Raw genomic sequence first — 16,180 nt, forward strand, 5'->3', positions numbered from 1 at the left:
ATATAAAACTGAATTCATCGATAACTTCAGTGGACATTCTTTAGTTGTAACCAAAAATATTTAATAAGTACGACGTACCTCATTCGATGCATTCAATGCACGCAGGGGTGGATCTACAGTATATGGAGGGGGCAGCTGCCCCCATACAATCTTACATATTAATTTTTGTACATAATAAACATTAAATATTATGCAGCTCAGGTGGTTAAAACCATCATATGCCCCCACTGGTCTTCTGTTCGAACCCCATCTGACCCCTTTAACGTTGCATTTCTTCTAATTCTTTTGCTTCCTTTTGTTTTTTCTTTACATAGTATTTTTTCCTGTCACTCAAAATTTCAATATTATTGTTTCTAACAACTTATTCTATAATTTTTTGTTTCATTTTATTTTGTTACTGATTCATCTTATATTTCTTTTGAAAACAGTTATTTTAGTTGTATCAGTTTAACTTAAAAAATAAAACTTTTTAAAAAATTATATAATAATTTAAATATATCAATTTATTTATTTTCCCCCACAAAAATTATTTTCTAGATCCGTCATTGCAATGCACGGATAGATTTTATTGGATTCTTAATGAAAAATTTATCATATAAATCTACTTTCAGAGAAGTAGATTTTGAATCAAAATCTTTTTTAGTAATAATCAAATCATATCATTAGGAAACTTAGCTTTGAAATCAAGCACTTCTTGTAGTTGTGGATCAAACAAAATTTCAGTGGCATTGAATACATTAGAAACAGTCACAGCTCCTACGACATAAACAAAATAACAACAACGAATAAATATTATATATTTTCAGCAATTTAGATGTTAGATTTTGTGGGGAAAAATACCTCTGAGTTCTCGCACAAACAAATCGAGCAACACATACAATACATGCTGCTGCATTGGATTTAAAGAAGTCTGATACTTGTTTTGCATACCTTTCAATATTATTGTTTTTAACAACTTATTCGATAATTTTTTGTTTCATTTTATTTTGTTACTGATTCATCTTATATTTCTTTTCAAAACAGTTATTTTAGTTGTATCAGTTTAACTTAAAAAATAAAACTTTTAAAAAAATTATATAATAATTTAAATATATCAATTTATTTATTTTCCCCCACAAAAATTATTTTCTAGATCCGTCATTGCAATGCACGGATAGATTTTATTGGATTCTTAATGAAAAATTTATCATATAAATCTACTTTCGAGAAGTAGATTTTGAATCAAAATCTTCTTTAGTAATAATCAAATCATATCATTAGAAAACTTAGCTTTGAAATCAAGCACTTCTTGTAGTTGTGGATCAAAAACAATTTCAGTGGCATTGAATACATTAGAAACAGTCACAGCTCCTACGACATAAACAAAATAACAACAACGAATAAATATCATATATCATATATCATCAGCAATTTAGATGTTAGATTTTGTGGGGAAAAATAGCTCTGAGTTCTCGCACACAAACAAATCGAGCAACACATACAATACATGCTGCTGCATTGGATTTAAAGAAGTCTGATACTTGTTTTGCATACCTAGACCACAACGTACATCGTAAACACGTATCACTAAGTATTAAAAATACAAAATAATATAAGATAATAAAAATATAAAATGAGTATAAAATTAAAAGTTGAATAAAACTTACTTTATGTCACGAATTGTTAATTCTAACTTAGTCGATGATTTCCCTTTTGCCATTAGATCTTTCTAAAGGTCTAACATTCACAACTTCACCAATAACTTCTAAACACACAAAACATTAGAATAAAGAACCGGTTAAAAAGAGAATATAAATAAGGACACATCAATAAAAACACTATATGATATAGAAAACTAACCGATTAAGACTTCTTTTTCATATTGGTGTTCCAATATTTCCTTAAAATATTTGAAGTAATTATTTGGTAACTTTTTTTGGAAAATCATCGCAAGAAGTAGTTTTGGTTGTTCTATAGAAGTTAATCATAAAAGGAAGAGGATTCAATTTATATTCTGTGGTATGGTCACCAATGGTGAAATTACTCAGAATAAAAGAATCCCCTTGCGATAACTTAGATAGAAAAGTACCAAGAGAACGTCCATCAATATAGAAGCATGAATCTTCGTCTCTAAAACAAATTACAAAAATAAATCACTAACACTAAACAGTATAATTAATACTAATCAATAATGAAGAAAAATAGAATATTTACAAAGGTATACCAACACCAATTCAATTTAATTTTTCCATGTATTCCAAAGTTTTAACATTTTAACTTTAATCTTGTAACAATCTTTAGCCGGATCAATATCTTCAATAAGAACAAAAGAAGCAGATTTTCTTTTCAAAAAGACATCATTGTTTGCAAGTTATTAATGTTGCTGAGAAGTTTTAAGATTTGTGTGTAGCTTTTGATTTGATATATGTAAAGGAAAGAAACTTGAATGATATATGTATAGCTATCGAGTCGGTAAAATAATAGAGCCGGTATAATTAATATTGTCCTTAACCTAACGTTTATATGGTTTTCATTGTCGGTATAATGAACATCATTCAATTATTCAGTGAATCTAAGCTTTTGGTCAAACATGTATCTTATCGCAGGTTTATGTTAATTTATAATTTACAATAAACAACTAAAATCTATACTATTAAAAGAGAAACATTCTGAAAAAATCTACTTAAACAAAGTTGTTGGACCTATTCAATATAATCTTAATATGTCTTATTTTATATTTACCTTAGTTAATCAAAATTATCAATATTGTTAAAAGGGAAACTATCCAACTGCTATCATCCGATATTTTTGCATCTAACATATCCTTTTACACATCTCAATATTTTAAGTGCGTTAATATTCACTTCATTACGTAAGGAAAAACTCAAAACAAATTAATAATATGGAATATACATATTTTCTACCTTATATAACCAAACATATATAAAAAAATCAAAATACTACCCGTCGTGATGAAATTAGTTGGTAGGCTATTTAAAAAAAAAAGTGTGTATGAACTTACAAAATATGTTCAAAGGTAGTATGCATATTTCCAATACAAACCAAATCCCTATACCATAAACCATATAGTATTTACTCATTTGACTCTCACCATTTTCATGTATTTTCTTGAATCTATATGTATTTGTTTAAATACATATTTTCTAGAGATTTTTATCATATTTTCAGTATAAATCAAATCCTATACCCTAAACCATATTTCCATAAACTTTTAAGCCATATATCCTAAACCCTATTTCATATATTTCTAAACTATAATCTGATTTCATATACATGTACTTCATATAACAAATCAAATAGTTTATTTAGTTTTATGTATTATTATAAAATATATGAAAAGTCTAATAATTTTTTTAAAAGGTCTTATCAGATTTTTCTGGGTTTTTACCTGAAGAAATCGAATATTTTATTTAGTTTTATGTATTATTATAAAATACATGAGAAGTTTAGTCAATTTAAAAAGTGTTTTAATGTTTTTCTGGGTTTTAATCTGGACAACATGTGTAGGTTCATATGTTTAATGGCGAGTTTTTGAATTTTATCTGATTTTTAATTAATAGGTTTTCATTAAATCCAAAATTGATGGAAACATATCAGTTGGTTTTTAATCTTTGGTTTTAGAAATTTGGGAACCGTTCATGTATTTACAAAGTTTGGTTTGGTTTTAGTTGGGTTATTTAGGTTTTGCTTTGGTTCGGTAGCGTAGTTTGAATCCGGCTAATATCTCAAAATTGGGTCCAGTTCTGTTCCGGTTTAATTCGGGCTTTCAAGTAATTTCAGGTTTGTAGATAAAAATTGCTGGATAATTAAGATTTTCAGTTTAAATATCGGGTAATTCGATTTGTTCGAATAAAAATATCATATAATTTGGATAATTTTAAATATTTTGAATAAAAATTTGGGTTATTCAGCTTTACAGGTAATTTGGTTTATAAATAGTAATTTTAGGATATTTGGTTATTTAGAAATTAAATATAATTTATTATTTGGAGGTATATAATTTGTATTTTAAAATTCAGGCATCCATTTGATTTTCTATTCGGTTTCAGTTATTCGGCTCCCCAGATATAGAATCAACTCGGTTATTTATAAAATTCATTTTAATTTGGGTTTTGTGTGTTTTCAGTTTGATATGGTTCGGTTCACGATTCCACATAAATGTGTCTAGAATTTTACACTATTTTATATAGAAATTCATATTAAAAAAATTATTTAATTTCGAAAACAAACCCGCGCTTTCTAAGTTCGGGTCAAAATCTAGTATTAGATTAATTTCAAACATTTTGAAATATAATATAAGATCCTACTAAACATTCTTAAGAAATTGGTATGTTTATTTGCTATTATATTAAACACGCTGAAACCGTTGAATTCACGTAAATGATATATGACTATATGAGAATTTATATTAAACACAAAATACGTAGCCACAATATTAGAGACTTTCCATTGGCAATGGACCATTGCATCCGGTACAATGAAACAAAGGTGGACTATCATCATCAAGATCATCTTGACATGGATAAACAGTCGTCCTTCAGGTACCACACGCAACAAAATACAACTTTGGAGTGGTTTCAATGGAAACAATCTTGCAAAGCATAACACATTTTCCCACCTATAAAAACAAACAAAACAACTTTATATAAAACTGAATTCATCGATAACTTCAGTGGACATTCTTTAGTTGTAACCAAAAATATTTAATAAGTACGACGTACCTCATTCGATGCATTCAATGCATTCAATGCACGCAGGGGTGGATCTACAGTATATGGAGGGGGCAGCTGCCCCCATACAATCTTGCATATTAATTTTTGTACATAATAAACATTAAATATTATGCAGCTCAGGTGGTTAAAACCATCATATGCCCCCACTGGTCTTCTGTTCGAACCCCATCTGACCCCTTTAACGTTGCATTTCTTCTAATTCTTTTGCTTCCTTTTGTTTTTTCTTTACATAGTATTTTTTCCTGTCACTCAAACTTTCAATATTATTGTTTTTAACAACTTATTCTATAATTTTTTGTTTCATTTTATTTTGTTACTGATTCATCTTATATTTCTTTTGAAAACAGTTATTTTAGTTGTATCAGTTTAACTTAAAAAATAAAACTTTTTAAAAAATTATATAATAATTTAAATATATCAATTTATTTATTTTCCCCCACAAAAATTATTTTCTAGATCCGTCATTGCAATGCACGGATAGATTTTATTGGATTCTTAATGAAAAATTTATCATATAAATCTACTTTCAGAGAAGTAGATTTTGAATCAAAATCTTTTTTAGTAATAATCAAATCATATCATTAGGAAACTTAGCTTTGAAATCAAGCACTTCTTGTAGTTGTGGATCAAACAAAATTTCAGTGGCATTGAATACATTAGAAACAGTCACAGCTCCTACGACATAAACAAAATAACAACAACGAATAAATATTATATATTTTCAGCAATTTAGATGTTAGATTTTGTGGGGAAAAATACCTCTGAGTTCTCGCACAAACAAATCGAGCAACACATACAATACATGCTGCTGCATTGGATTTAAAGAAGTCTGATACTTGTTTTGCATACCTTTCAATATTATTGTTTTTAACAACTTATTCGATAATTTTTTGTTTCATTTTATTTTGTTACTGATTCATCTTATATTTCTTTTCAAAACAGTTATTTTAGTTGTATCAGTTTAACTTAAAAAATAAAACTTTTAAAAAAATTATATAATAATTTAAATATATCAATTTATTTATTTTCCCCCACAAAAATTATTTTCTAGATCCGTCATTGCAATGCACGGATAGATTTTATTGGATTCTTAATGAAAAATTTATCATATAAATCTACTTTCGAGAAGTAGATTTTGAATCAAAATCTTCTTTAGTAATAATCAAATCATATCATTAGAAAACTTAGCTTTGAAATCAAGCACTTCTTGTAGTTGTGGATCAAAAACAATTTCAGTGGCATTGAATACATTAGAAACAGTCACAGCTCCTACGACATAAACAAAATAACAACAACGAATAAATATCATATATCATATATCATCAGCAATTTAGATGTTAGATTTTGTGGGGAAAAATAGCTCTGAGTTCTCGCACACAAACAAATCGAGCAACACATACAATACATGCTGCTGCATTGGATTTAAAGAAGTCTGATACTTGTTTTGCATACCTAGACCACAACGTACATCGTAAACACGTATCACTAAGTATTAAAAATACAAAATAATATAAGATAATAAAAATATAAAATGAGTATAAAATTAAAAGTTGAATAAAACTTACTTTATGTCACGAATTGTTAATTCTAACTTAGTCGATGATTTCCCTTTTGCCATTAGATCTTTCTAAAGGTCTAACATTCACAACTTCACCAATAACTTCTAAACACACAAAACATTAGAATAAAGAACCGGTTAAAAAGAGAATATAAATAAGGACACATCAATAAAAACACTATATGATATAGAAAACTAACCGATTAAGACTTCTTTTTCATATTGGTGTTCCAATATTTCCTTAAAATATTTGAAGTAATTATTTGGTAACTTTTTTTGGAAAATCATCGCAAGAAGTAGTTTTGGTTGTTCTATAGAAGTTAATCATAAAAGGAAGAGGATTCAATTTATATTCTGTGGTATGGTCACCAATGGTGAAATTACTCAGAATAAAAGAATCCCCTTGCGATAACTTAGATAGAAAAGTACCAAGAGAACGTCCATCAATATAGAAGCATGAATCTTCGTCTCTAAAACAAATTACAAAAATAAATCACTAACACTAAACAGTATAATTAATACTAATCAATAATGAAGAAAAATAGAATATTTACAAAGGTATACCAACACCAATTCAATTTAATTTTTCCATGTATTCCAAAGTTTTAACATTTTAACTTTAATCTTGTAACAATCTTTAGCCGGATCAATATCTTCAATAAGAACAAAAGAAGCAGATTTTCTTTTCAAAAAGACATCATTGTTTGCAAGTTATTAATGTTGCTGAGAAGTTTTAAGATTTGTGTGTAGCTTTTGATTTGATATATGTAAAGGAAAGAAACTTGAATGATATATGTATAGCTATCGAGTCGGTAAAATAATAGAGCCGGTATAATTAATATTGTCCTTAACCTAACGTTTATATGGTTTTCATTGTCGGTATAATGAACATCATTCAATTATTCAGTGAATCTAAGCTTTTGGTCAAACATGTATCTTATCGCAGGTTTATGTTAATTTATAATTTACAATAAACAGCTAAAATTATTTTAAAATATAACAGATAAGTTTAAAAATATAACAGATAAGTAAAATTACTAACTGAAAACAATAAAACATAATAAATAAGTAAAAACTACTAATTAAAATTATTGAAAATATTGACAGATAAGCAAAAAAACCTAAAACTATGGAGAAACTGACACATAAGCTAAATCACTTCTCAAATAATAATATAGATATAAGGAAAATAATTTGTTTTAGAAAAGGTAATGAATCTTTCGATCAAATAAATTAGTTATTATTAAATCTTTTAGTTATTGGCAGTTTGTCTTTATTAAATACGAAAAAAAAGTTGGTTAGAGGTGTAACCTCGAACCCAAGCCTGGAGGAGAAAGAAGATGTACTTAGAGCCACTAGACCATTGAAACTTCGCTGCAAAATATGCCTCTAAGATATTAATAAATCGTGGCGCTCCAAGCCCTTGCTTTACGGGCTTTACCCCGGGCCGGACCTGCCCACAGGAACGGTCACCATTAACCGGAGCAGCCGCCTCTTTGCCATAGGAAGCCGTCACCAGTTATAACTCTCTGATATGCTGCAGCCAATCTTCACTGTTGGCAATCGGTTTTCTATTTCGTAAAAATGAAAAGAAAAAACAACATATTCTAGCTAAAATTGCAAAATAAGATTACCTTCAAAACTGTAAAATTAATTTTTCAATTCCTTCAAAATTACAAAGATTCATATTTTGTTGTAAAATTCGCAGAAAGCCATTTTCAGTCAAACTACAAAATTACATTTTCATATTTTTGTCAAATTATAAAATCTCGTAGCCCTAACCCTTTTCTCCTAGGCCGATTTCCTAACCTTAAATGCTTTTATCTCTTTTCTGACAAAAAAAATAGTTTTCTCCGATCTCAATTTCTCCGTAAACAACAACCAACGAGTCGAATCTCATACGCGATTCTGAACAAATTTCAGCCAAGTTTGTAAATAGAAATTGCATAAGATAGCTGATCGAGTCTAGGCCTGGGCAAAAAAAGTGGAACCGAAAAAACAACCGACATATCCGAAACCGGAACCGGACCGAAACCCTCAAATGGTTCCTATAATTCTATATCTAAAATAACTGAACCAAACCGGAACCAAATCGAGAACCGAATGGGTACCCGAATATAGTAAAATATTAATTATATATACATATAACATAATTAAATATATTCTTATAATTTAAAAATCTACTAAAATTATCCAAAAATATTTGAAGAAAACTAAATTATTATAAAGTACCCAAAATATCCGAAAGTATTTGAAAGTATCCGGATAGTTTTATTTGAAATAACCAATGTAATCCGAATACCTGAGATTTTTATTCGAGTCATCCTAATTATTCGATATATCAAAAATACCCGATATTTTACTCGGATTACCCGAACAACCCGAATTAACCAAACCAGAACCAAATGAGAACCAAATTTTTTTTCCGGGTATTTTCTGGTTCCTAGTTTTACTATCTGAAACTATTCGAACCGATCTGAACCAAAAAATAGGTTAAGTAGTAACTAGATCTTCTAGCTCTATACCCGAACTACCCGATACCCGAACCGAACCGACATCCGAAATGTTCAGGCCTAATCGAGTCAGGTAAAAATAAAAAAATGCGACAAAACGAATGTTTGAGATTTTTTATGTTAGATTAGTCGGAAAAATCGTCTTAACATGCAATTGTTTCCAATATAAAAACATCAAAACATCTACAACTAAAGAAAATCTTTTAAGTAAAACTCTCAAAGAAAAGAAAAAAAAATGATTGAAGAGAAGAAAAAAAATGACGAGTAAATAGAATGAAATCCACTAATTTTGATTTAACAAGGTTAGTAAAATATATTTAGTTAAATATATTTGTTAATCGTTGGTTAGGTTGAAACTAAACTAGTTAGTATATTAGGGGTAAGTCTGTGTTTTACAACTTGTTTTGTTGGCAGAAGCGTAGAAATGTTAGATGGGTCAATCTACGTCGAAGTAGTCCACATCTGTTGCGGGTATATATATAAACTAGATTAAGATCCGCACCTTGCGCGAAATAAACATTATATATATAAATTATTTTATGTATTATATGTTCTTACATATTATGAAATAATAAATATATATTGAATAATTAAAAGTCAGTAACTATTACATATATAATTAAATTGGTGCGAACGTATAAATCAATTTTATTAATCTAAACATTTTTTTAAAAAACAATGATAGGATATGTAATTAAATTTAAATGATATTAACATACATAGTATATTTTTAATATTAATGTCTATTTTTTTTTAATGATGTTTTCTACTCATATGTTTTTTTATCATGTGTATTTTTAATAGTAAAAACTTTAAATTACTGATAACAAATTTTCATTATGGGATTAATAATTTTAGTAGTTGATAATTTAAAAAAATTTATCAATGTTAGTTCAAAACTTTTATCATAAAAAATTATTCAAAGTAAATTTTGAAACTAAAATATTTATTTATTCAATATGGTTTATAGTTTAATTTAGAATGATATATATACATATATATTTTAAATCTTAATGATTAATTAAATTAGACTTTTACTTATATGATTTTGTAATCATTTGTATTTTGTCATAACAAAAATTTTAAACCATGGATCGCAAAATTTGAATGTTAGACTTTTAATAGTTTTAGTAATTTATAGTCATTTTTTAAAATTCAAAATATAAAATATACAGAAAAATCTAAATTTTTATAATATGGTTATTGTGTTTTTAAAAAAAATTATTTTAATAGTTTTAAATTAAACAAATTTGATAGAAGATACATTTTTTTTATCAGATCTTTATTATTCAAAATCATTAATTGTCATATATACTTTACCTATATTAAGCAATTCTGTAATCTTTATTTAAGGAAATAATAAATGACATTAATAATGAATTTATGGTTAGTTTAATAAAAAGCTTATTATATAATTAGATGGACCAACCTATTTCTCTAATAATTCTAAGAATCATCCTAGTGATGACATGTGGTTACAAAAAGAAGTTGTGATGTTTCACAAATAATATATAGGGGATGTCCAAACCTAATTTGTTACTGGACTATACTTGGATATAACAAGCAGGTTGCGGTCTAGGTCGCGGTCTACTTTGATATATCTACAGAAGTGTAGACAAATGACTTATTATGTTAAAAATGTATGAAATTTGTCATATAATGTAATTGTTTCTAATAAATAAGTGTGCGGGGGTCTACATGTCAGGTGAAATGTGTACGAGTCACGCAGTTCGTGAAGTAAACTCCACGTCGGCATCTCTTTCACACTGTCTAGACAAAATTGATTGTTCACATGATAATTGGCATTTTCGTTGGATTCAAAACAACCTGTACGTTCACACTAGCTTAGCAAACAGATAAGTGCAACATATACTGCATAACGCACGCACACTAGATTAATCGGCAATCAAATAAATCCAACATATGTTAGGCGTAATATGTGTGGGGTTTTCAGTGGTTCGGTGAAACTTTTATCTTGTCTTGGAATTTTCCGGTATAGTATTTATGAGATTGTTGGATAACATCATAACTAACTCGCACCGTAACATTTCTTAATGAGTTTCCCTTTCAGTTCAAGCAAGGTAGACCATTGAGAGGGTTGAGGATAAGGACCCCGTAGATTCTGGTTTGAGATTGAATTCCTGGAACCTATATAATCCTATAGTCACCGAGACTCTTATGTTCACCTCAGGACATTAATCATCAGCCAAAAGAGAGATCTCAACTAAGACCTCTTTCTTACATCATTTAAAAACATATTACACATACACATACAATCGTTACGTATCACTTTCACTTTCTACATGATTATTATAACTATCCCATCTTGAATCCAAAGACATAAATAATCTAACTGGTTTTACTTCCTTAGGCTTATCCAGACCAACTATTTTGAGATACCACTTCGGCTTGTATGAAGCAGTAACATGAGCTAATAACAATCCAGATAACAATCCAGGCCCATACCCTATAACCACTGCTTTCCAGTTCAACACTTCTTCCTCTTCTTCTTCATCTTCTTCCTCAGGCTGTTGTTCCGGTGGCGCAAAGCAAGTTCCTTGGAGAGGAAGACCACATAGACCTGCATTCCCTTCAAATGATGTTTCAGCTTGCCCACTAAACTGTGGTCCTTGTGGTATTTCACCTTTGAGCTGGTTATGAGCCACACTTATGTACGCCAAAAACGAGAGACTTCCAAGTTCCCTAGGAATAGTCCCTGACAAATGGTTTTTTGACAGGTCTAGCGACTCTAGCTCTGTAACATTTGCTAAAGACAGAGGAATATGCCCTGTGAAGGCGTTGTTCGATAAGTTGAGCGCAATCAATGCCTTCAAAAGACCAATAGATTCAGGAATCTGTCCTTCGAGTTTGTTTCCAGAGAAATCAATGGTGTTGTATGAAGTAAGGACCTTCCCTTGCTCCATGAATAGCCCTTTGTATTGTAGATCCAAAGTATCTTCATAGACATAATAAGCATGCTTGTAGTCTCCCATATAAATTCTCCCATCTTCATCTACCTTGATCGCTGATGCTTTCCAGTTAACAAAGAAACTTGGTGGCAAGCTTCCGGTAAAGTTATTATCCGATAACTCAAGTATCCGCAGCTCGGGAAACGAGAGTGGACCTTTATCAGGAGGAGAAAGATGGCCAAAGAATCTGTTTGAACGGAGGGTAAAGACTTGCAAGTTTGGTAAAGCCTTGAGCCAGAAAGGAAACGTGTCGTCGATTCTGTTGTTGTCAACGCTTAGAAACCTCAGAAATGAGCAATTTAAAAGCGATCTTGGAAGCTTCCCGGTTAGTCTATTGTATCCAACGTCAAGTGTTTGTGTCAAACCGCCGCTATAGAACTCGTCAGGTATACTTCCTTCCAAGTTGTTCTTCCTGAGGTTCACTATCTTCAAGTTACTCAAACACTGAGGTATTGGACCGGTGAGTTTGTTGTAGGAGAGATCAAGAACGGTGAGAGAGCTTCGGTCGCAGACTTGGAGAGGTATGTTCCCTGTGAAGCTATTGTTCCACGCTGACAAGTAGATGATATTAGGTGGTGGAACAGGAAGTTCCCCTGTCATGGAGTTATATGCAAAATCTAGTAACTGCACTGATGAATTAAGAAAAACATCTGAAGAGCCTTCGAAACCGGTGAAAGAATTGTTCACAAGGTTCACTAGGCTGAGATGAGGAAGTTTCCAAAGCCATTCAGGGACTTTCCCTTTGATTATGTTGCTGGAAATGTCTAGGTGTTGCAAGTTTAGAAGGGTCTTTAAGATGTTTGGGAACTCGGTAATGTCACACCGTGGCATTACTAAGCTTTCTAAGCTCAATGGGATGTCTGAAGAATTTAGACTGGCTGGTAATAACCTGTTTCTAGAAAGGTGAAGCACCAACAAAGATTTGAGAGGGGAGAAGATGCTTAAGTCTATTGGGTAGCTTGTGTTTAGGGAAGAAACGTCAAGATGGTTGAGGTTGATGAGGTTTGAGATAGGCTTAAGGATTTGCCCTTCAAATTGGTTTTGGCCGAGGGATAAATACACTAGCCTATAAGAAGTTGAGTTTGTAACTTCAAATGTACCAGTGAGAATATTCTTTTTCAAATCAAGATGAGACAAGAAGGGCATAGTGAGTAGTAAATCAGAAGGTATGGTTCCTGAGAACTGATTGTAAGAAAGGTCTAGAAACGAGAGCTCGGTGAGATTTTTCACAAGTGAGAAACTACCAGTGAGCTCATTGTGTGAAAGGTTTAAATGGGTGAGATGGATTAAGTTACTAAATGAGGAAGGAACTTGACCAATGAAGCCATTAGAGGAAAGAGACAAAACCTCTAATCTTTTGAGGCTGCTGAATTCAAAAGGGAGTGAAGAGGACGTGAAGTTGTTATGAGAGAGGTTGAGGTAACGAAGGTGTTTGAAGCCAAAGAGACTACTATTGGGTTTGAGAACTCCAGTGAAGCAGCCACTTGGGAGCTGTAGCTTCGTGACTGCACCAGTCGAGTTATCGCACTGGACTCCGTTGAGATAGTCGCTACGGTTGCAACCGTTGGATTCAAACTCGTTCTTGAATTGTACGAGAGCTTGGATCTGGTCGGGACGACAAACAAGAGCAGTGATCATTAAGACGTGTGAAGCGAAGAGGATACAGCAGAGTAAGAGTACAGAGATCAGACGCAAATGCAGACACGGTTGTGACATTGGTGTTTGTGATTGAAAAAGTTGGTGATTTGTACCAAAAAGAAACGTATAAAATGTTTGGTATATAGTATGTCATTTAAGCCGCCAATATCACTTTCATGATAAACTATATCCATATTATTAAGCAATAATAACAAATCTCTGGGTCTCTATGAAATTAATTCAACTTGGACCTCTCTTAAATTCTGTCTAGACATCAAACTGTCTGTTCAGCTATGTTAACCTTTTTTTTTTTTGGTGTAACAGTTGACTTTTTTCATTGGCCTTAAAATCATGTTTGAATTACAAGTGCACGTTAACGTTCACACTGATTAAGCTACAAATAAATCAATGGAGTATGTATTAGCATAACGCAATAATATTGGATCCAACAGTTACGAATTGGGTAATTAATCTGATGACGATGGCAATTTTATTTAATAATATATAGTCTTGTAGTTATCAGTGTTGTTGGCTTTCGAATAGTACACGAAAATGAAAAACAAGTGGGGGCTTCAATAATTCATCGTTTGGTGATATTTTATCTCATCACATTTATGATGTCTGTTACGTTACATAACCAATTTGCATTTATATTTAGTGGAGGATGGATAAGAGTCATTATGGAGTCAAAAATCAACTTATTAAAAAAAACAAATATAGTGACGTGGCAATTTGAGGAAAGGAAGGCATATGAGACATGCAAAACAGGCCGACGAAGTATTAGTATAAGCCCGAGTTGAGCCCAAATTGAATTCAGGAGAAAAGTTTGGTAGTCATCATCCCAAAACGACGCCGTGGAAAGTGTGTGTTCGGACAAATAAATGATCCCTTAGTTTCGGTCTCATTTCTGTCGAGCCGAGAAGAAGAAGAATACTCCGTTCTGAGCTAGGGTTTCGTTTTATCATCAATCTCCAGATCAAATGGCAATGGCTGTTTTCCGTCGCGAAGGGAGGCGTCTCCTCCCTTCAATCGCCGCTCGCCCTATCGCTGCCACCCCATCTCCCCTCTCTGCTGACCGGTGAGATCTCTTTCAGATTCATACTTTATACGATTGATTTGTTGCTGATTAGATGATGAGATTGAACCTGGATTTGATTTTTGTAGGGAGGAGGGACCTCTTGGAGTTCGATCCATCTCGACTCAAGTGGGTAAGTCTCGGCTAGTTAGGATTGTGTTTGTTAAAGTCTGTGATACATTCTTATGTTCATGAATTGCTTTGAATGTGTAACTCTTTGTAGTGCGTAACCGGATGAAGAGTGTAAAGAACATCCAGAAGATCACAAAGGCCATGAAGATGGTTGCTGCTTCTAAGCTTAGAGCTGTTCAGGGCAGAGCTGAGAACTCTCGTGGCCTTTGGCAGCCCTTTACTGCTCTTCTTGGAGATAACCCCAGTATGGTTTCACAATCTAGATTAGTTTTTTTTTATAATCATTTCATTTCATACTAGTTGATGATGACGAACTATCTCTTTAGCTCTTTGCTATCTATGTGTTGTTCTTTTGGATGTGTTTATGATTTCTTGCGTGTACACTTAATGGTGGCAAAACCAGGCATTGACGTTAAGAAGAGTGTTGTGGTCACTCTCTCTTCTGACAAGGGTCTCTGTGGTGGAATTAACTCAACTGTTGTTAAAGTGAGCAGGGCTCTCTACAAATTGAACGCTGGTATGTTCTGAAACCACCTTTGATGTCTTCATTGTTCTGTTTCCATAAAATTATCATATACCTTAATTAACTTTTATTTCACTGCAGGTCCTGAAAAGGACGTGAAGTTTGTTATTGTCGGAGAGAAAGCGAAAGCTATCATGTTTCGTGACTCAAAGAACGACATCTCCCTTACTGTCACAGAGCTGAACAAGAATCCACTCAATTATGCTCAGGTAGGAGCAGTACTTTCTCTCCCCCCAGTCCATACGCTCTCTATCGTGAATGTTTTCTTATTTTGACTTGCTGGTTCAGGTCTCAGTTCTAGCTGATGACATCCTGAAAAACGTTGAATTTGATGCTTTGCGCATTGTCTACAACAAGTTCCATTCCGTTGTCGCATTTCTACCAACTGTGGCCACTGTTTTGTCTCCTGAGGTATGTCACAATTGTCAAATGTCTCAGGATTACGACTTGTGCTTAGTGTCTCACATTCTGCTTTAACCATATAAGCTTATATTTATATTCGTGTTTTTTTGCATTCAAAGATTATTGAGAAGGAATCTGAAGTTGGAGGAAAACTCGGTGAGCTCGACTCATACGAGATTGAAGGTGGTGAAACCAAGGGAGAAATTCTGCAGAATCTGGCCGAGTTCCAATTCTCTTGTGTAATGTTCAACGCGGTGCTGGAGAATGCGTGTAGTGAGATGGGAGCGAGGATGTCAGCAATGGACAGCTCAAGCAGAAACGCAGGAGAAATGCTTGACCGTCTCACCCTCACTTACAACAGGACTCGTCAAGCTTCTATCACAACCGAGCTTATCGAGATTATCTCTGGAGCTTCTGCACTTGAAGCCGCTAAATAAGCAAAGCACATCATCATTGTTTTGCGTTAAACTTGGCGTTTGATATATCTATCCACCATAAAGGAGAAGAGTGTGTTTTGAACTCTTAAAGGGCTACTGAAATCAATTTCTTTTGCTGGCTTCTTGTTGAGACAACCAGACTTGGCTAAGATGTTTCTTGTAATAAATTTCCAGCAGGATAACGAATATTCACGTTTTGC

General features: G+C 32.1%; 2 protein-coding genes across 2 annotated transcripts; one reads left to right on the plus strand and one right to left on the minus strand.

The window, feature by feature from the left end:
• Positions 1 to 11,006: 11,006 nt before the first annotated feature.
• LOC106396926 (receptor like protein 26-like) lies at positions 11,007 to 13,570 on the minus strand. Its single transcript, XM_013837438.3, has one exon. The coding sequence runs from the start codon at positions 13,487 to 13,489 to the stop codon at positions 11,084 to 11,086; it is 2,406 nt and encodes an 801-aa protein (XP_013692892.1). The 5' UTR covers positions 13,490 to 13,570; the 3' UTR covers positions 11,007 to 11,083.
• A 665-nt stretch (positions 13,571 to 14,235) lies between these two features.
• On the plus strand, positions 14,236 to 16,168 carry LOC125586259 (ATP synthase subunit gamma, mitochondrial-like). Its single transcript, XM_048756150.1, has 7 exons — positions 14,236 to 14,489; positions 14,576 to 14,619; positions 14,710 to 14,862; positions 15,022 to 15,135; positions 15,223 to 15,350; positions 15,430 to 15,552; positions 15,663 to 16,168. The coding sequence occupies exons 1-7, from the start codon at positions 14,392 to 14,394 to the stop codon at positions 15,978 to 15,980; spliced, it is 978 nt and encodes a 325-aa protein (XP_048612107.1). The 5' UTR covers positions 14,236 to 14,391; the 3' UTR covers positions 15,981 to 16,168.
• Positions 16,169 to 16,180: the final 12 nt, after the last annotated feature.

The sequence above is a fragment of the Brassica napus genome, chromosome C4 (genome assembly GCF_020379485.1).
Source record: "Brassica napus cultivar Da-Ae chromosome C4, Da-Ae, whole genome shotgun sequence".
In the NCBI taxonomy this organism is placed as follows: domain Eukaryota; kingdom Viridiplantae; phylum Streptophyta; class Magnoliopsida; order Brassicales; family Brassicaceae; genus Brassica; species Brassica napus.

Coding starts and splice junctions, on each gene's coding strand:
- LOC106396926 (XM_013837438.3), bottom strand. CDS start 13,489: ATGTCACAACCGTGTCTGCATTTGCGTCTGATCTCTGTACTCTTACTC.
- LOC125586259 (XM_048756150.1), top strand. CDS start 14,392: ATGGCAATGGCTGTTTTCCGTCGCGAAGGGAGGCGTCTCCTCCCTTCA. Junction 14,620..14,709: donor ATCCATCTCGACTCAAGTGG/GTAAGTCTCGGC, acceptor AACTCTTTGTAG/TGCGTAACCGGATGAAGAGT. Junction 15,351..15,429: donor ATCCACTCAATTATGCTCAG/GTAGGAGCAGTA, acceptor TTGCTGGTTCAG/GTCTCAGTTCTAGCTGATGA.